The sequence below is a fragment of the Nesoenas mayeri genome, assembly GCF_963082525.1.
Source record: "Nesoenas mayeri genome assembly, chromosome: 12".
In the NCBI taxonomy this organism is placed as follows: Eukaryota; Metazoa; Chordata; class Aves; order Columbiformes; family Columbidae; genus Nesoenas; species Nesoenas mayeri.
In genome coordinates, this window is record NC_137547.1 from 14,072,597 (window position 1) to 14,092,184 (window position 19,588).

Below are 19,588 nucleotides of genomic sequence, written 5' to 3' on the forward strand. Positions count from 1 at the left end.
GTTTTCTAGTGTGAGATCAGAGGGGAGAACTATCATGGGTCTTGCTGTGAAATGCAAAAGGACAGTTGTGTGGAGAGAGAAATGTCTTAGCTGCGAGTTTGTAGGTGGAGTTTGAATTTGTGCAGCGCAGGGATTCAGGGCACAGACAGCAGAGCAGCCACATTTCTCACCACTTGCACCCTGCTGTGGGTGAGATCTCTTCAGCCAGGATCTGTGCAAGGGGTTGCTCATTAGCTGTCCTAAGGGCAGGTGGCTTTAGTGTTGCCAGCACTGCAAACTCCTGTAGCATATGCGTTGTGACCTAGCAGACATTAGAAAATAGAGCTTCACTAATTTCTTTTTATGTAACAATACTAGTTCGGTAAAGCTGGCTGACTGCTGTTGTATGGGTGCAGAGGTCAGGCCGTCCTGCTCAGGTTTAAGGGATTGTGTACCTGGCTGTGCATTTGCACAGGGCAGTAAGTAGCTCCAAGGGACCGCTGAGCCAACTGTGCCAGTGGACAGCAGCTCAAAGGGAATTCTCCATCCCTGACCTGTTTCTAGACAGTGTTTTTCAGTCACCTGGGTGCCAAGGAGTAGTCTGCTGCCAGTTCCTACGATTCCCTGGCATTTCTTTGTCAGGTCAGCAGTTGTGCTGAAACTGAGCTTTTTGAAGTCAGAATTTTTTGGTTCTGTTGTTTTGCAGCTCCAGTTTACTCTTCCCTCCTGTATTGGGTTAGGATACAGAGAATTGTCAGCAACCAGTTTTTCTTTATCTAGTCCAGATGCCACGGGATTATTGATTTTTCTGCCATTTAACTCTAGCAAACCATATGCAGAGCTTATTGACTTGTCCTAATGACTCAAAGCACAAAGGTCTCTCTGATTCTGTATGTGGCTGGTTTCCTTTAGGCTTTAAGAACTTTTAGGCTGGTGTAAAGAGCAGGGTGGAAGGTGGACAGGACTCAGCCAAGATCCCAATGACATGAGTTGGGCTGGTAGGATGGAGGAGGCCACTGTACTTCATATCCTCTCTTGGCAGGGTAGGAATCTGCAGCTGGTACTGTCAGAGCAAATGGTGCTGGTGTCAGCTCCCCTAGCAGTATCAGTGTCTGTGCCAGCAGAGGCCCTGGGTGTAACGCATCTCATGTTTAAGAAATGAAGACCAAACTTCTGTAGTTTGAAATCTAGTATGCTGTAGGGAGAGAAGCACCAAGATGGCAGACTGTACTCTAAACAGCCATTGCGTTACACCACTGTAAAAGTGGAATGAAAAAACGCTGCCTTTGGTACTGTTAAATAGCGTGGCCCCCAGCAGTGCAGGCAGGGCTGCAGCTGACCTTTGTCGTCATGAATACAGTCTGGGTTCTATTTGTTGGCAATACTTCTAACTGCAGCAGCAAAGATTCCTCACTTAGATGGGGCTTTGCATCCTGTTGAAGTAGACAGCGCTGGCTGAATTAAGAAACATCATCGTTATTAAATATAGTTTGTCCCGCAAACCTCCAGGGTTTTGTCAAGCAAAAACTTCTGAGGGGGGGAAAAATGTTAATGTAGCTAAACCTGATGCAGGGCAATGGTTGAGTTCAGGGAAATATCTTACTATATTGAGCCTACATAAAAACCAGAGGGATGGGCTTGTAGTCTTAAAACACTCAACATCAACTAAGTGTAGTCAAAGAGTTTAGTGTTGTCAGCATCCCCTTTGCCAGATGTTTATGCTGAATGTCTGTAAGAGCTACCAGCTGGACTGGGACAAGGAGCAGGTCTTGCCTTAAATTTCTGATGCTGAATGAGGGAATGCACTTGCTGTTCTGGCAGTGTATGTCTGCCTTCCTAAAACAGCCTTTAGGAGGTCTGGGCTTTCTTAAATCCTCCAGCTGAAGGTGGTAGTTGTGCTCCAGAGCTCTCATTGTAAAATAAGGCCACCCAAAACCACTTTTGTGTTGTGGAAGATTGTTTATGTAGAGGTAGCTAAAACGCCACGTGCCATTTGAGGGACAAGTGGGCTTGTATTCAATCATGCCACACGTTCTCGCTGCTGTAGCACAGGTGTCTGACCTTCCCTTCCTGCGCACAGTCCGGGCAGTTCATTCCCGGAGCAGTGAGGTTTCTAATGTACCAGCTCTAGCAGCTGATGCAAGATCCTTTTCTGTCCGTAGCGCACATGCAAAGCTTGCTGCTCCCTTCGACTCAGTTTCTCATAAATCTCCTTGTTATTTAGCAAGTCCTGCTCTGCTTTCAAGTCTGACCCGTAGGACTCCAGGGTCAACAGCACACTGTCATAAAGGAGCTTCTTGCAAGGGGTTTTAAGTCTGGAGAGAGACTCATTAGAAAGGCCAGAGTTTTCTTCTTCCTCACTGTCATCTTCCCAGCCATCTTGTTCCTTATACTCCTTGAATTCTTCTTCTGACATGCACAGCACCTGTAACAATGCAAAGAAACAAGTCACTGGTAGTGGGAGTACACTGGGTGTTCTTCTCTAGAGAAGGATGGTCTTAGGGACACATGGTGCAGGTGAGTTATTCCTCAGCTGGACTGAAGGTGAGAATAAAGCTGGCCTAAGAGACCTAATCACAAATAACTTGTGGGTTAGAGGAACATTCAAACGGCAAGCCTGGGTGATGGGAACAGTCTTAAAGGACATCTCATCTGCTACCAACAAAGGTGCAGAGCTCTCTAGAACAGCAGAAGCCACAGCCAGTCCAGGCTGGTCTGTAAGTACATGTGGGTGGCACGTTCAGGAAAGGAAGATGACCAACAGTACTGGGAGCTGGGCAACCACCCTCCTACTGCTTTTCCAGCAGGACTGTTAGTATCAAAATGCCTTTACATGCTTGTTCCCCCTTCATTGAACCATTTTGCACCTGTGCTCTTCCTTTTGAAGCTCTTCCCACTGAGCAGTGCTTACCTTGAGGGTCACAGACAGCTCTTCCTCTGTTAGCACCTCATCCCAGCCAAGCACAAAGGCACCTTCCTCCCCCACCATCTCCAGCTGGCACAAGAAGTCCCACTGTTCTGAGACCAGCTGCTGCTGTGCTTCACTTCTGGCACCTGTTTTGAAGAACAGCAGAGCTGCAAACCCCACTCAGGTTGCAGTGGTTGATGGTGGAGAGGGGCCAACAGGAGGCAGAAAGCTGAGGTGTAGCCCCAGCACCTGAAGTGCTTGTGGAACAAGTGTATTTTTCATGTCACCCTTCATCCCTGCTTCACCGTATCACTGTGTGACAGAGATTGCCCGCCCCCTCCTTTCCCAAAGTGGCTCCAGGTGCCACTCACGCTGCAGCGCTGCCTTGCGTACTGTCACCATCTGGATGTCGGCCGTGTCATTGGTGTTGCCCGGGTACGGCTCTGCAAAGCCGTACATGTGTAGGAGCTGCCAGTTGGCCATCTGCCCGTATGTGTTGAAGATCTCTTGCCCTTTGGTGACGGGCTGTGTTGTGACCATCCGTAAACATTGCTGCAAGAAGGGAGAGAGAGGCTCTCAGAGCGGCGGTCATCTACCATGCTCAGAAACAAGGTGTTTCAGAGGCTCAGATGACCTAAGCTCTTCCTAACTAAAGCCAGGCCTACAGCAGAGTAGTATGCTGAGCAAAATAGCTTCAGATGAAGGAGATGCAGGCCAGGCTGGAGTGCAGCGCTGGCCTTGCTGTGGCACTGCTCCCACCAGCCCTGCAGCACAGAGGAACTGGAGCGGGACGAGCCTGGCACAGCAGCTGTGCACTCACGGGAGAGTACTCCAGGTTGGCGTTGTGGTTGGCCACGTGATTCAAAATATCTGCTACCGGCACCATCATGGGAGGATTGGGCCCCTTCTCATCTTCATCTTCCTCCTCCAAAGGTTCCTGGAAGCTAAGAGAAGGAAGATGAAGCCAAGCCCGTTTTACACCTTTCAGCACACAGCAAACTTCACCTTATACTTACATTCTTGTGCAACTGCAACCTTTTAAGTACCACAGCCCATAATCTTTCCTGTGATCCTACTACTTGTCTTTGCTCCTTATCGGAGCAAAGCCCTCACTTCTCACCTGTAGGCCATGACAAATGCCACCAACTCCTTGTACAACTCCAGTGTATGCTGTTTGGGGTCGAAGATGTTGGGGTGGGACTCCATGAAGGGCAGGATGATGGAGCTATACTCCAGGTGGATGTTGGCCAGGTCTTTGTCCACAGCTTCTGGGATGCCTGTGCCCTGCAGGAGCCTCGTTCGCTCCTCTTTAGGCCTGTTGTGAGAAAAACAGCACATTTATCTTCATCTGCCTCAGGAGCAGGGTCTATAAACTCCTTCCTTCCAAACCTCCACTTTCTGGTGCTCTACAGATTCCTGTTTTCTGGTTATGCCTGGAAGGGTCCCTTGGTTACTGCCATTGACAGGGCTAGGACAGAGGGACGCAGTTGGCAGCATGACCACGTCCAACCCCAGGGCTCTCGCTTGGCAGCCCCTGGACCACGCCTGCCCTCAGCTGTCACATCAGGCCACCCTACAGACCCGCTTGGCTTCACTTTACCAGAACATGGGGTGATCCAGGCTCCTGAAGTCCTGCCAGAGAGAGAAATATGGCTGCCAGGGGGAGTTGGTGGCTGTGTACTCGTGTAGCAGGGCCAGCAGGAGCGGCACCCAGCCGGACTGGCTCTGCAGGGCCTCCTGGCCTGAGGAACCAGAGATGATTGAGAAAAATGTAAGTTGATCTGAGGTTGTAGTCTTTTCCTCTGAGAACAAGTCTTCCGAAAATGAAGCTACTGCAGGCCTCATCACCTGCCTTCAGCCTGGGGTGGGGAGTTCTGCTTTAATTCCTGTTTGTCTTGGGTTTGTCCTGAGCTGAAGCAGAACCTGCTCTAGGCTCTGCACCCCACACACATGGCTTTGCTGTCCTCACGCCCAGGGTCTGGGTCCCTCTAGCAAGAAACTCTGCTTTTCCTACCAGAGGAAAAGCACCCTCCTATGGTGGCTGTCACTTAAAGATCAGAGATGGGCTTCCCTCTCTGCTCACAGGGTGCCAGACTCCCTTAGTAAGTAATGGGGGCTCAGAGGTCCCTGCTCCAGCACCCCCAGCCTTAATCCCAGACCCCCTGTCGGGAGCAAGCAGCGGCAGAGCAGCCCCGCGGCGGTGCTCACCTTCCCGCAGGAGCGCCTGGATGGAGCAGGTGTGCTGGGAGAGCAGCGCGCTGCGCGGGACGGTGCACAGGACCTCTCCGGCCTCCAGCTCCTCGGCGGCCAGCATGCCGTACCCCGCCACCGCGCCCTCCCTGCTCAGCCGGACCTTGGGCGAGAGGGGAGCGCCGACCCGTGAGGGGCCATGGGGAGCGGAGCCCGGGGGGCTCCGGCCCCGCCCGGCCCCGCCTCACCTTCGGGCTGAGCTCCACCCCGGCCCGCCCGCACCATGCCAGGAAGCCGGAGAGGGGGTCGGCGCTGCCTTTCTTTCCCCGGGCGCTGCTCCCGGCAGCCGCCTGTGGGTGGAAGAAAACTCGGGGTGAAGCCCGGGGGGCGGGAGGGAACCGCGGGGCCGCTACCGGAGCGCTCCCCGTCGGGCCGGGGTCAGCTCTCCCCAGCCCCCCGGCTGCACTAGGGCACCGACCCCGGCGCACACGGGCGGGGTCCCGGGACCCCGGTGCCGGTCCGTGCCCCCCGTACCTTGCGCCTCTTGGGGGCCGACGCCATGGTGCTGCGAACACGTGGTCACCTACCACGTGGTCACCACCGCGCTCTTCCGGGTGTGCGGGAAGCTCCGCCCCCCCCGCCGGCTGGGCTGACGGTGGCCGCGGAGGGACAGAAAGGGCGAGGGGATGAGGGGGAACCGCGCCGGGCGGGCTCGCCCTGCAGCCGCCCCTCTTGGGGGGGGTCTCTGAGAGATTTGGCGACCCCGTAGGGCCCCGCACGTTGTCCCGCTGGTGCCGCGGTGAGGTGGGGCCCTTGCCGCCTGTCTGGGATACCCCCCGACTGCTCCAACAGGAGCCTGGATAGCTCAGCTGGTAGAGCATCAGACTTTTAATCTGAGGGTCCAGGGTTCAAGCCCCTGTTCAGGCGAAGGTTTTATCCTTTAGGAGCAAAGAAGGGGCTTCCCTGGGCTGGCTCCATCCCTCTGACACCCACAGGGAACTGCTGTCTCAGCCACCCTGTGACCCAAGAGCGGGGATGTGAAAGGAGGGAGAAATAGGATGGAGCAGGGTATAGGAAACTCCATGGCAAGAGAATTGGGTTGGAACTGGGGGCTGAGGGGTGGCCTCCTGCCCCCCCCCTGCGGCTGGGGGTCAGAGCCTCTCTGGAGGTGGCAGCGTCTTTGGCATGTGCCAGGCCTCCCTTCACCTTAGCGTGTTCCCTGCCCCTCTTCCCCTCTGCGCCCCACAGGAGCTCCATTTTGGAGCCCATCCAGGCAGAGGCTGGAACCCCGGGGGGACCCCACAGTCCCACGGACCTCACTCCCCCAGAAGGGGCTGTGGTGGCGGCTGCTTTCCCTCTCCACGGGGACAGGGATGTGACTGGGGACACCAACCAGACAGGGCAAAAACAGCCCTGGGCAGGGAAAACCCCCCCAATACACCCCACACCCATTGCACGTCCCCAAAACAGCCCCCTTGGCTCGGGCAGACGCCCCCGTGCAGCCACCCCCGGTGCCCCGGCCTGTGCGGGACTGGAGGACAGGGGTGTTTTTGCATCGAGACGTGGCATCCGCGTCAACCCACGAGCTTATTTTATTATTGAACCGACGAACTTCGTTTCCCAGCGGCTCCGATCCCTTCCACGCGCGTGTGCCGCACAGCTCCGGCCCACGCCTCCGTCGTCATTCATTTCTTGCCAGCAAGAAAACAAAGAGATAATAAATAGGAAGCTTATTTACGGGGGAGGCGCAGGGGACGGCCGCGGGTCACACGCGGTGCCTGGTCCCGGCCGGAGGGACGGCGGGGGGGCTGCAGGCAGACAAGCGATTGCCACACGGCCACCGCGGGCAGGACAGCCCGGGGCCATGGGCGCTGTGGGGAAACCGCCGTCCCTGGAGGGGCTGGGGGGATATAGCAATCTCTATTTAATTACATTAAAATAGACTATTTAAAAATATTATTTCTAGTAGTTAAAAAAATGCATCACGGTCCATCCAACCTTGGCGGGGCCATGAGCTGCCCCAGCAGCCCCAGGGTTTGGGGACACACGGGTGGGTGTGGGGACAGACCCCAACCCGCCTCACCCCGGCCTCGGGCAGTCCCGTCCTGGGGGTCTGTCCCAGCCCGCTCCCTGGCACCGCAGCGGGTGTCCAGGGTGGGTGCTGGCAGGGTGGCCACCACGGGTGACAAAGCGGGGTCACTGTGGCCCCTGCCACCCCCATAGCCACTGCTCCATGGGGCACAGGCAGGACCAAAGCAGGGAGCGGGTGTCCTCCCGCACCCCTGCCCCGGGGGTTAAATGACATGGCAGCAGTTGAACTGCCCCAGGGAGAGGAGGCTCTCCTTGGAGCTGGGCCGGATTTTGAAGGCCAGGGCTTTCTCGCAGAGCGGGAACTGCAGGAGCCTGTCCCGCAGGCTGCCTCCCTTGCTCTTGCCTGGGTCCAGCTTGATGACATTCTCTGCAACCCTCTCAATGCCCCCCAGGCCCAAGTTCTCCACTGGCCGCCGGGCTGGGCTGGTGGGTGATGTGGGCCCCGGGGACTTGTCCATGGGACCTGGGAGGGTGGCGGGGGTTGTCTCTGTCCCCTGTGCCCAAGGGACCCCAGCAGGGCCGCTCTGGGGTGGCGGGGTGGCTGCCCTTTCCCTGGGGGGCTCTGCCAAGGACCCCCCCAGCTCCATGTTCTCCCTCGTTCTGGGGACCTCGGCTCCATCCTCCCGTGCCACCAGGGGACCCCGACCCCCACTCGCTCCCTTCCCAGCCCAGGCTGCCCCCAGGCGCCCACCCCGGCCCCCCAGCTCAGGCCCCGGCCCCCAGACTTCCCCGCGGCCGGGCGGGCGGTGGGCACGCAGGAAGGCTCGCATCTGCTCCTGGTTCAGCGAGCTGCTCTTCCTCTCCATGGTGCTCGGTCTCCCCTCCTCCTCCTCCTCATCCTCCTCTTCCTCTTCACAGATCTGCTGCAGGGCTGGGGTGCTCTTGGTGATGGTGGTGTCAACGGCAGGGACCTTCAGCAGGGTCCCAGGGGTTTGCCGGCCAACAAGGTCCGCTCCGGGGGACAGCCGGGGACTCATGGTGAGGCCACCCGATGCTTCCGTGAAGGGTGAGAGGCCACCAGTGCTGCTTGCAGGGCCAAATGTGTCTGATAAGTTGGTCCTGAGAAAGGGGAGGGATGGAGGTGTCAATATCCAGCTTGGCACTGTGAGGGCTGTGGCAAGGAAGGGGACAGGGCACCGGCCAGGACCTTACACTGGGGAAGCTGGGCTGGCACATGGGGGCCATGGGATGGGGGACAGTGTGGGGCTCACCTGCTCTGCACCTCCTTGGCCAGGTTGTAGACGAGGCTGAGGCGGTGGCCCTGCTTCTCCTGCTTCTCCCGCAGCATCCTCTCCGCCAGCAGGAAATACGTGGCTGTGATGTGGTTGTAGCGGTCAGCCTCCAGCGCCCTGCGCGGCACCAAGGGATCCGCGTCACTGCACGAGGGACACGCGCGGGGGGACCGCCGGAGCCCTTCACAGTGGCTCCCACCTCGGCACCCCACCCTGTCACTCACTCCTGGATGGTGTCCCGGTCCGCGATGTTCCCGCACGTCATGGCCTGGAGGATGATTTCGTGCTCCTCCTCGGACACGCGCTTGTGGGAGGTGAGGGGCAGCAGGCAGCGGCTGGCGGGGGACGGGTCCACCCCCTGCAGCCACGCGTGGCCCTCGATCTGCTCCAGGGAGGCTCGCTGCTTCGGGTCCCGCTGCAGCATCCTGGAGATGAGACTGATCGGGGGGGAAAGGGGTGACGCTGCAGCACGCAAACCCCAAACTCAGCAACTTTACCCCCCTTTCCCAGGGACAACCCCTGGGGACAAGGCTTCCACCCCCGGGGGCAGCGATCGGGGCCGGCTGGCAGGGGGAGCGGTGCTTACTCCGTGCACTGTGCCGAGACGTGCGGGGGGACGGTGTAGCGACAGTCCATGATCATGGTGAGAGTCTCGCTGTCGTTGGCCTCCTGGAAGGGGGGGTGGCCGCACACCAGCATGTAGAGGATGACCCCCAGGCTCCAGATGTCTGCAAGAAGCAGCAGCAGATCGAACCCGCCATGGCTCAGGAGAGAACCTCAACCCCAGGGACCCCAGGGGGCCACCCCACCAGCGCCGAGCCAGCAGAGAGCAGCGCTTGCTGGGATGCTCCCACATTCTGCCCCACGGACAGGGGGACCACAGCCCTACCAAGGTAGGGAAGGACCTTCCTCATCCCCACATCCAAGCAGGTCTCAAGGGGCTTCACCAAAATAGTTGAGGTCTTATCCCCTTTCCCAGGTCAGCCCTGAGCTCCATCCCCTCCCCAGTCACCCACCCATTTAATGTCATTACTCTGCTTCCCAGTTACCAAACAGAGTCCAGCCAGAGCGGGATCACTGCCCTGCCCAGGGGACAGGGACAGAGCCAGCGGCATCTTCACCTGCTCCTCCTGCTGAGTACAAATCTGGAAAAGCGCTTTTTGAGGATGCTGAGCACACCCCAGGGCTCTCTGTTAATACCTTCAGCTTCTTAAGCTAAGTGCCTGCATTTGAAAATCTCTCATCTGTGCCGTTGTTCTCCTGTCATCTCCCTTTGCAGCGCCACCAGCTTATTTTTCTGCTGTCTCCACAAGCCATCCCTGTTTTCAGCTCTGGAACCGCCTCTCCCTGAGCCAACGCTGGGCTTTTTCCTTTAAGGGCTTGTGTTTTGTTCTGCTAAATCTTCCTGCCCTTAATTCCAGCGGAGCTGGCTCAGGTCCCGCTTTCTCTCCCACGTCCCCGCTGTCCCAGCAGAGCCTCTTGGTGCCCCTGGCCCTGCTCCCTGTGCCCCGGGATGGTCTCCCCAGCCCCCTGCACCCTGGCCAGGGGAGGAAGGGTGCTGGGAGCCATGGGAAGGAAGCCGTTTTGAGCACGGGGATGGAGCAAAGGAAACTTTCGGAGCTCCTCCACCCAAACAGCAGCATCCTGAGCAAGTTTCCTTCCGGCATCACCCCCCCAAGTAATCGCTAGCACTGGCCTGCCAGCAGCTGCTCCCTCACGCTGCTCCTCCTGAGCCCCACGGATGCCACGCCAGGCCTGCAGCCTGCTCGGGCTTTTCCTCCTCCCTGGCATGAACCATGGATCTGCAGGATCTTGGTGGGTGCAGGGACGGTCACTGCAGGGACAGCCACCCTGTGCCAGGGCACGGCTGGGCAGCTGAGCACCCAAGGGACGGGTTCCTCCTCACAGGGACAGCAGTGCCACCGGGGCGCGGGGCATAAGGGGCCAAAAGTGAGGTGGTACCCGGCCGGCAGGGCCACGCTCCAGGCAAGAGCCACGTGGGAGGCACGTCCCCAGGGACGCACCCACCGCCCTTACCGACAGCCGGGGCATCGTACTCATCCCCAAGCAGGATCTCGGGCGCCGAGTAGGCCAGCGAGCCGCAGCTGGTGGTGAGCATCTTGCCGGGCTGGAAGCGGTTGCTGAAGCCGAAGTCAGTGAGCTTGACCACTTCCTGCTCCTGGAAGAAGACCACGTTCTCGGGCTTGAGGTCGCGATGGACCACGTGGAGCTTGTGGCAGTAGGAGATGGCGTGGACGATCTGGGCGAAGTAGTGCTTGGCCCGCGCCTCGGTCAGCCCGCCCTCGTGCCGCATGATGTGGTCAAACATGTCCCCGCCGTCACCCAGCTCCAGGATGAGGTAGAGCTTGGCGTGGGTGTCGATGACCTCGTAGAGGCGCACCACATTGGGGTGCTGGACCAGCTTCATGCAGCGCACCTCCTGCAGGAGCTGCCCCGCCGCCTCCCCCGCCAGCTTGCTCTTGTCGATCACCTTGACGGCCACCCGCTGCCCGGTGAAGACGTGCCGTGCCAGCTTCACCACCGCAAAGTGGCCCTTGCCCAGCGTGCGCTCCAGGTCGTACAGCCCCGCGATCTTCCCCTCGCCGCAGCCCTGCGCCCCGGCCATGGCGGTGCTGTCACGCAGCGACGGGCGTCGGGCGCTGTTGGCGGGGGAGCTGCTGAGCAATGTGGGGTGTGGAGGATGGGGCACCCCCAAATACCACATCCCCCAGCACTCCTGACACAGGCCCCAAGCAGCGCAAACACCAGGATCCCCGGGACATCACTGTCCCAAACACCCTGCGCACCCCTGACTCCTCACCTTCAGCCCCTGGACATCCCAATACTCCCGCTTCCACTCCTCAGCACCCTGGGGTACCCCAATACCCCCACATCCAGGTCCCCAGCACCTAGCGCCCCAAAACCCTCACCTTCAGTCCACAGCACCTTGGATACCTCCATACCCCCATCCCCACTACCCAGCACCCCTGGGCATCCCGATACCCCCAAATCCAGGTGTCCAGCACCACGGCACCCTGAGCACCCCAATACACTTACACTCAGGTCTCCAGCACCCTGGGCACCCCAATACCCTCACCTCCACTCCCAACCATCTTGGGCACCCCAACGCCCCACCTCCAATCTCCCACCACCCTGGGGTCCCCCATACCCCTGCCTCCAGCTCTCCAGCACCCTTGTCACCCCCCATACTCCCACCTCCAGCACCCCGGGCAGCCCCATATTGCCAGTCCCCAGGTAACCAGCACCCTGCTCACCCCCACACCCCGATCCCCGCTCCAGCCCCGGGCAGCCCGTGTCCCCGGAGCTCCCGCACTCACCGCCCGCCGCACCTGGAGCCGCCGGGGCTGCGGCTGCCCGGGCGCGCCCGCCCCGCTGACGTCAGGGCGGCACCGGGCTCGCGCCTTAAAGGGCCCGGAGCGCGGGGGCTGAGCCCGGGGCGATGCTCATCGCACCTTCCGCAGCGGAGCCTCCGGGCGGGGGCTCAGCCTGGCTTACTAAAGCCCGTTTGGGCGCATTAGCGGTACTGAGGGCTGGCAATGAGCTACATGAGCCGCCTGCCCACTGCGGCCAGTTCCAGGGAGAGAGGAAGAGCCCCGGTCCACGCTTTGCATCCCCCGTGGGTCCCGCCATGGGACAGGCTCCCTCTGCCCAGCTCACAGGCATCTCCATCGCCCGCTCTCACCCTTGCTCAGGGCCAGGAGCACCCAGCTGGGGTTGCAGCCCCAGACCCCTGTTGTCATCCTCCCAGACCCCCGTTGTCCTGTGTAGCCCCCCCGCCATGATCCCTTTTTTCCTGGAAGCGGCCCAGCGAGTGGCTGGCCGCCTCATTTAGCTCGTTACTGGCCGTGGGGATGCGCACAAAGCAGACGTAGCTCCTGCAGATTAAAAAGCTCTCAGCGCTGCCATCCTCGTTACCGCTAATGCCTTCCCAGAAATCCTCCGCCCGCAGCCCCGCAGGCTGCAAACAGGCCCTAATGAGCTGGGTTGCGGGCTCTGCTGGGGGGCTGGCGTGGGCTGGGGGCAGCGTGGACTGGGGACCCGATCCTCCTGGGGCTGGGGATGGAGGAACTGGGAGGACTGGACTGCCAAGCAGCTCTTGCCACGGGAATGGGGCTGGATGGGCACCCAGAACCTGCCCAGGCTTCAGGAATGGGAGTGGAAATGGGAACAAGGGGGCTGCCAAACTTGCCTCTGACCCAAAATGGGTCTTCATCCAGACATGTGGGGTGCAGGGGGCAGCTGGGTGCTGTGCGCTGGGGGACGCACCCATGTGCTGAGTGCTTCCAGCAGCCACCTGCAGCTGGAAACTGAACCCCTCAGGTCTTGTCCCCACATTTCCTTGCAGGGCTGAAGCCACGTGAGGACATGGGTGTCTCCAAGTGGCTGACCTGGGAGCGGGCAGCCTGCAGGCGGGTGGAGGGGGGTGCCAGGGGGAAGCAGAGGAGTTGGCAGCCCCTGGGTCACTGGGTACCTGGGCAATTTGCCACCCTGGGTGTCCACCTGGAGATTCAAATGGGAAGGTGATTCCTTCCTGGATCTGTCGCTGGGATTTCTAGCAAACGACTCTCAGATCTGCTGCCGTCAGTACAGGATGGGACTGTGGAGGCCCCGTGAGCAGCATCTCCCACCGCAGGACCTTCTGGCCCTGACTCCTCTTGGCAAAAAGCCCATGTGTGTTGGAGTTGTGTCCTTCTGACGGAGAGCTGGGTGCTGCAGGTTGTACACATGCACACCCTTGCAGCTGCCTGTTGTACACATGCCAATGCTGCTTTGAAGCTCTCTGCTGAAACGGCAGGAGCAGGCACGTGGTGTGCTGGGATGCTGCAGCCATAACACATCCCCTGCAGCCCTGGCCGGTGAGACACTGCAGAGCTGCCGCCTCCACTAGTGCCCAGCCCTGTGACTGATGGGCTGAGGCCGCATCAGGCTGGCTGCAGCTCCCTTTGGTTTTGGAGTGGCTCTCAAAGGTCTAAACACTGAGAAGCTCAAGGAGCCACATATGATGGCTGTGGAATCCAGCATTAACGTTGTGGAGAACCGTGCAGCTGGTTCCTTCCTTCCCCCAGTGAAGTCGAGCCCATGGGAGCTCCGAGAGCTCCCAGCTCTGGGCAGCTGCAGGTTTTCCAAAGGATAAATGAAGGAGAGATGCAGAGATGGGAGCCTAGAGAAGCCGCAGACAGCAAGTGGTCAGGAGCTGGAGAACTTCTAGAGGCTCTGGACTGTGGATGCCTGCCTGGAGCTGTGGGTGGGCAATATTCCCTTTGGAAACTGGTAGAGAGCTCAGTGTGCCTTGGGAGAGAAAGGAGCCTGTAGACCCGGTGTTTCTCTAACTGGGAACTGGGAGATGTCCTCAGGGTGCGGATATTTGCGTACAGCTGGAAAGAGAAGCGGGCTGGAAGGGCAGTGGGGATCACTCCCAATAAACAATGGAGTTTGGGGCTGGGGGGTCTGTTCCTCCGCGCAGCTGTGCGGGGTGCAGAGGGGGACACTGCCTCCCGTGCATCGCCCGACGGCTGCCTTGAAACAAAGAAATAAACTTAACAGCAGAGTCATTTATACTGTTAAGCAGCATTCTTTATTGACAGTGCTGGGAAGCTCTGGGGATCACCCTCCATAAGTGCTCCCAAGACTGGATGCTCTTGTGTTGCTTATATTCACATAATTATTACATATCCATTATAATTTTTGAAAAATTTTATGTGCAATACATCTACACTAAGAAATAACTTATGATGTTAGTTATAATTGTTTAGTTTCTCACTTACAATACATCTATTAATTATTAGTTACATATAAACTAAGCACTCTGCTTCTGAACAATGTATTACTTAATCTTCTGTCTTCTCCTTGTCATGTAGAAGGATGTAAAACTTGAAAAACACCCCTTCATTTTTGCAGGTGGTCAGAAAGCATTTGTCATGTCAATTGGCTAATGATGGATACGTCTTTTGTAACTCAAACAGAGTTTACATTAATTTAGCAGCTTTTCTTCAGCCTCTCTGGCCAAACAAAGCCCGGTTTCCAGAGAAGCCCACCTACCTGGTAGTTAGCAAAGTCATGTGGCTGCAGCACTTAATTAAAAGCCAATATAAATTCCAGTAAGGATGCGGGGAGGAGGACGTTGAGGCAGAGAGCGGTGGCGGCGCTCCCAGCGAGCCCGGCGGAGCAGCGACTGGCAAACCCCCTTTCCACTCGGAGAGGTCAGTGCTTACAGCGGGAAGGGTCTGCGGGTGCTGGGGTGCCATACCCATGGCTGTGGGGGTCCCCAGCAAAGAGCCGGGCGGTTTTGTGGGGATGGGAGGTGAGGAGAGCTCTGGGCTGCTGGAGCCAGGGCTGGAGCCCCAAGGCTGCCAAAGCAGCAGTCACTGGGTTTTGTGGGACTTGGCAGCTGGCAGTGACTGAGGATCCCCCTTCCGGCCCCTGTTCCCCAGCCTCACCCTGTGCTCAGCATTACAGCTTCATCTTCATCTTCCTCCCTTCTGCTGGATCCCCTCGTGAGCAGGAAGGGGGGAACAAGGCCTGCACTGGGGGCAGGTGAAAAACGCAGGCTGGTCCAACCAGGGGGCACCTCGTGATCATGTCCCAGGAAAGAGAACTTTGCATCCCAACGCTTCCCACATAGAAGCCACGCGGCCAAGAGTTGGTGGGTTTTTCGGGTGACTGGGTGGCACGGAGGGGCTTGAGACCCCTAGGAGGGTCTTGGCTATGACATCCAGCCCATTGCTGCTGTCCTTAGGCAAAACAACATCCCTGCCTGCTCTGTCTGCCAGCCCCTGCGTTACACTTCATCTTCTCAAAGCCCTTCATTTGTTTATTGTGGCCAAACCCTGTGGTTTGGTTGCCAAAGGAGTTGTAGCAAAGCAGTTCATCCTTTCCCAGGGACTCTTGGGGAGATTTCTGTTCCAGCTGCAATGCGCAGGAGGTCTCCCATGCTTCAACCATGTAATGTTGCTTTGTTGTAAACTCACCCATAAGGCTGAGCATTGGAAATGTGGCTCAAGGGCTGGTGGCTGAAGAGTGGGAAGAAAAGGTGGGACTAGGAGAAGCAGGTGTTAAGAGGAGCTAAGCAAGAAGCAGCGCTGTGCTGGGCCCTGGGTGGTGCTTCCCTCAGCGCTGCTGTGGAAAATGGCACAGGATGGAGCTGCTGGTGGGTACACAGCTGCCTTGGTGGCAGTATGCGGGGACCTGGTGATGTCCCAGCACTGGCTGCTGTCTGCAAGGTCCTGGTCACACGCCCCAGCCCAAACGCAGACCAGGCAGCAAATATTAGCTTGTGGTCTTTAAAACCAGCGGCACTTCCACATTCTGTGAGTGCAAGTGCCTGGCAGGAGCCGTGTTGGATGTTTCAGCCGCAGCCTGTGCACACACAGATGCAGAATGCACAGCACTGCGATGTTCTGGAGGTTCTGACAGCTGTGCATAGGGCAGGGAGACCCTGAACCGCTGCAAAAAAGCTCATGTCTCAGTCCACCCTCTGCTGCTCAGCCTCCACAGCTTGATCTCAAATGTGCCCACACACAGGGTGCTCCACGGCACATCTGGAGGTTCCGTGTGAAGCTCACAGGTGTGTGGTGCCCCAAGAAAGGCTCTCAAGTGCAAGAGAGCAAACAACCTGGTGTGGCGGCTGCACTGGCACAGGCTGCCCCTGCCAACGCCGTGCTGCTCGGGCCGTGATGCTGACCAGGAGCCCTTTGCACAGGTTGTCCCCCAGGACCATGCTGAACGTTCTGCTGCTGTGCTGCGGGCTGCTGCAGGGCATCCAGGCCATCCTCAGTGCCGACCTCAGCCGCAGCCACCTGCAGAAAGAGAATGGCAGGCTGGAGGGGATCGACAGAGCTCACTACTCCAGCCTGCTACAGAAAGTCGAGGAGATGTCTGCAGAGCCGGCAGGTGAGTCCTGTGGCCCCCTGTCCTCCTGCTGCCTCCCCACCAGCCGCTTGCTGATGTGGCCCCCAAAACAGAAGAGGGGACCCCACACCTGGGGTCAGACGCAGGGGATCCCCTCAAAGTAGCACGGCTTCTGTCGCTGTGGGAGCAGCCTCATCCCTCCCACTGCCCTGGCAGCCTGCAGGGAGTAGAGGGCTTTCGTCTGGGGGAAGGAGGGAACACAGCCATGGGAAGCAGAATCAGAGCAGGTCGCCCCAGCAGTCTCCTCTCTCTGTATCTTGCAGGAGCTCCTGCCAGGTTGGGGTTTGAGCCGATGGCCCAGGACATCCAAGAAGCCAATGGTGACCTTGTGCAGAGAGCCAGCACGCTGGAACCACAGGTAACGCTCCCTCAGCTTTCTGACAGACACCCCGAAAGAGCGGGGTGGCCTCGGGCCACAGCAGCCTCCTCCGTGCCCCTGGAAGCCTCCACAGAGCAGGAGCTCACCGGGCAGTGCTGTGTCTTGCCTGGCTCGGACCCCAGTCCCTGTGTTGGGGCAGCAGGCATGGCACCCTTCACTGAAGTCGAGGCTGCGCTTCAAAACAAATGTGTGCATAAAGGCCTTGAGATGTGATGGATGAGACAGTGATGCGTGCAGAGTGCCCATGGTGCTCAGCGGTGATTTCCAATTGTCTGGGCCCCAAGTTGAATGTGACAGAGCTCCCCACTGCTGGCAGCGGCAGGTTTCAGCAGCCACTCTTGGCTCTCTCGCACACATTTATTTCTGGTGTGCGGTTCAGCACCAATCCTTTCCCTCTTCCTTCTCCTCCTCTCTCCCTTAGGCGACATCCGCAGAACTGCAAGCCGAAGGGCGAGAAGCGCGCGCCCCCCGCCGCTGCATCCGCCTCCTCGAGTCCTGCCTTGGCCAGCAGGCCCCCTGCTGTGACCCCTGCGCCACCTGCTACTGCCGCTTCTTCAACTCCGTTTGCTACTGCCGAAAACTCAGCACCGCTTCCTCCTGCGGCAAGAACTGACCCCCGTGCCGCGGGGCCGCCTGCTCCCTGCCCGCGCGCGCTGCCGCCTCCTCCGCAGCTCTAATAAACCAGCCGATAGCAAAACCTGTCAACGAGCGGGAAGGGTTGAATGTGTTTGGCTGGGATCTCAGGGGAGAGGGGTGGCAGCACGGTCGGGGTACCTGTGCCCAGGTGGGCACTGCGTCCACATGGCCAAGAGTCCAGGGTACCTCCACATCAAACAAACAGCTCCTGGAGGGCCCTTCCTGGCTGGATGAGTGGTCTCCCAGCAGGAGGGGTACAGGTATCACACCCAGCACAGAGCATCTCCTCCTCTACCGCTAACCCATATGCCACTGGGGAGTAAAACGACGCTGTGAAAAGCCCTAAAAACCCACAGGTGGGTGCCAGGGGAAAACCTCAAGCCTAGTGCACAGGTGAAGAGATGGCTGAGGGGGGTTTCAGCCTGTTCCCTGGCAATGGAGGAGGTCTCATGGGGGAGTGCGGCAGGGACGGTGGCCCCGGGTCTGCTGTCCCCGCTGCTGTTGGCCACCACCATCCCGCTCTCCACCACCATCTCCTCAGGCTTTTCTCAGGTTCCAGTATAACATAGGGAATGACCTATTAGAGAGCAGTGTAGGGGAAAGGGACCTGGGGGTCCCGGGGGACAGCAGGGTGACCATGAGCCAGCACTGGGCCCTTGTGGCCAGGAAGCCAATGGTATCTGGGGTGGGTTAGAAGCGGGGTGATCAGTAGGTCAGAGAGGTTCTCCTGCCCCTCTGCTCTGCCCTGGGGAGACCACACCTGGAATATTGTGTCCAGTTCTGGGCCCCCAGTTCCAGCAGGACAGGGAACTGCTGGAGAGAGTCCAGCACAGGGCAACAAAGATGCTGAAGGGAGTGGAGCATCTCCCGTGTGAGGAAAGGCTGAGGGAGCTGGGGCTCTGGAGCTTGGAGGAGACTGAGGGGTGACCTCGTTAATGTTTATAAATATATAAAGGGTGTCAGGAGGATGGAGCCAGGCTCTTCTGGGTGACAACCAATGATAGGACAAGGGGCAACGGGTAACAACTGGAACACAGGAGGTTCCACTCAAAGATGAGAAGAAACTTCTTCGCGGTGAGGGTGGTGGAACAGGCTGTCCAGGGGGTTGTGGAGTCTCCTTCTCTGCAGACATTCCAACCCGCCTGGACACCTTCCTGTGTAACCTCATCACAGAATCACAGAATGTCAGGGATTGGAAGGGACCTCGAAAGATCATCTAGTCGAATCCCCCCACCAGAGCAGAAACACCTATCCACCTCGCTATGTCCTCATAAAAGGCTATGGGGCTGGTCAAGCATGACTTCCCCTTGGAGAAGCCATGCTGACTGCCCCTAATGACCTCTTATCCTTGATATGCCTTGAGATGGCACCAACAATAAGTCGTTCCACCAATCCGGGTGTTCCTGCTCCGGCGGGGGGATCGGACCGGGTGATGTTTGGAGGTCCCTTCCCAGCCCTGACATTCTTCGACTCTGTGACTCTCTGATTCTGTGGAGGAGGGCGGGGTGACGCGCGCGCAGCGTCATCACGTAAGCGCCGTGCGCGGGTCACGTGAGGGGCTGGGGGTGGGTCGGGGGGAGGGGGGGAATAGCTCTCTCGTCTGGTCGCCATGTCGTCGTTCCCCGAGCTATATTTTAACGTGGACAACGGCTACCTGGAAGGGCTGGTGCGCGGCTTTAAGGCTGGGGTGCTCCGGCAAGGGGACTACGTGAACCTGGTGCAGTGTGAGAGCCTGGAGGGTGAGTGGCGGTGGCGCTGCGAGGCGGGCGGGGGGCACCCCCCGTGCGGAGGGGGAGGCCCGGCCGGTTCGCTGAGGGGAAAGCCCGGCTAGGGTGAGGGTGGAAGGCCGGTGGGGAGGTGCGGGGCTGCGTGGCAGTGGGAAAAGGGCCCACAGCGGTGTTTTTAAGGCGTTATCCCCTCTTCACTGTTTGGCTGAGCAGGCCCTTGGTCCTTCCCCCCGGCTGCTCTCCCTGCGCTCAGCTGACTCGGTTTCCCGTGTGATTGCAACAGCTGATGCGGCGGTTTGAGGAAGCTTAAGCTCCCGGTGGCTTTGGGGTGGCCACGTAGCTCTGGTGCGTGTCTTGTGGTTGCTGGGAGTCTGGCTGGTTTGTCAGGCTTTGCTGATGGTTCTTCTTCAGCGCTTTTGCTTCCTAAATGGCAGGCAGCACAGGAAGCCTTTTTAAATCCAGAAGTAAGATTATTGGGGTAACTTAATCCCTGATACCCAGGATCAGTTTTTCAAGG

The 19,588-nt window shown here is 58.6% G+C and overlaps 4 protein-coding genes across 4 annotated transcripts in view; 2 read left to right on the plus strand and 2 right to left on the minus strand.

The window, feature by feature from the left end:
* Window positions 1-2,092: 2,092 nt before the first annotated feature.
* On the minus strand, window positions 2,093-5,638 carry SETD6 (SET domain containing 6, protein lysine methyltransferase; the record flags this gene model as incomplete). Its single annotated transcript, XM_080352012.1, has 9 exons — window positions 2,093-2,404; window positions 2,891-3,033; window positions 3,259-3,439; window positions 3,708-3,831; window positions 4,008-4,202; window positions 4,488-4,629; window positions 5,096-5,240; window positions 5,326-5,427; window positions 5,612-5,638. The coding sequence occupies 9 exons, from the start codon at window positions 5,636-5,638 to the stop codon at window positions 2,093-2,095; spliced, it is 1,371 nt and encodes a 456-aa protein (XP_080208138.1).
* A 1,733-nt stretch (window positions 5,639-7,371) lies between these two features.
* Window positions 7,372-11,026, minus strand: LOC308044994 (SNF-related serine/threonine-protein kinase-like; the record flags this gene model as incomplete). The annotated part of the gene is made up of 5 exons (XM_080351989.1): window positions 7,372-8,227; window positions 8,380-8,517; window positions 8,625-8,837; window positions 8,987-9,128; window positions 10,438-11,026. 5 exons carry the CDS (start codon window positions 11,024-11,026, stop codon window positions 7,372-7,374), a joined length of 1,938 nt encoding a protein of 645 aa, XP_080208115.1.
* Window positions 11,027-16,136: 5,110 nt separating this feature from the next.
* Window positions 16,137-17,321, plus strand: AGRP (agouti related neuropeptide; the record flags this gene model as incomplete). The annotated part of the gene is made up of 3 exons (XM_080352155.1): window positions 16,137-16,311; window positions 16,593-16,687; window positions 17,130-17,321. The coding sequence occupies 3 exons, from the start codon at window positions 16,137-16,139 to the stop codon at window positions 17,319-17,321; spliced, it is 462 nt and encodes a 153-aa protein (XP_080208281.1).
* A 1,615-nt stretch (window positions 17,322-18,936) lies between these two features.
* The window catches only part of ATP6V0D1 (ATPase H+ transporting V0 subunit d1), a 33,819-nt gene continuing 33,167 nt past the window's right edge, over window positions 18,937-19,588 (plus strand). The window contains exon 1 of the mRNA XM_080351993.1: window positions 18,937-19,083. Coding sequence (XP_080208119.1) covers window positions 18,954-19,083 — 130 coding nt within the window. The 5' untranslated portion in view covers window positions 18,937-18,953. The remainder of the gene's footprint in view (window positions 19,084-19,588) is intronic.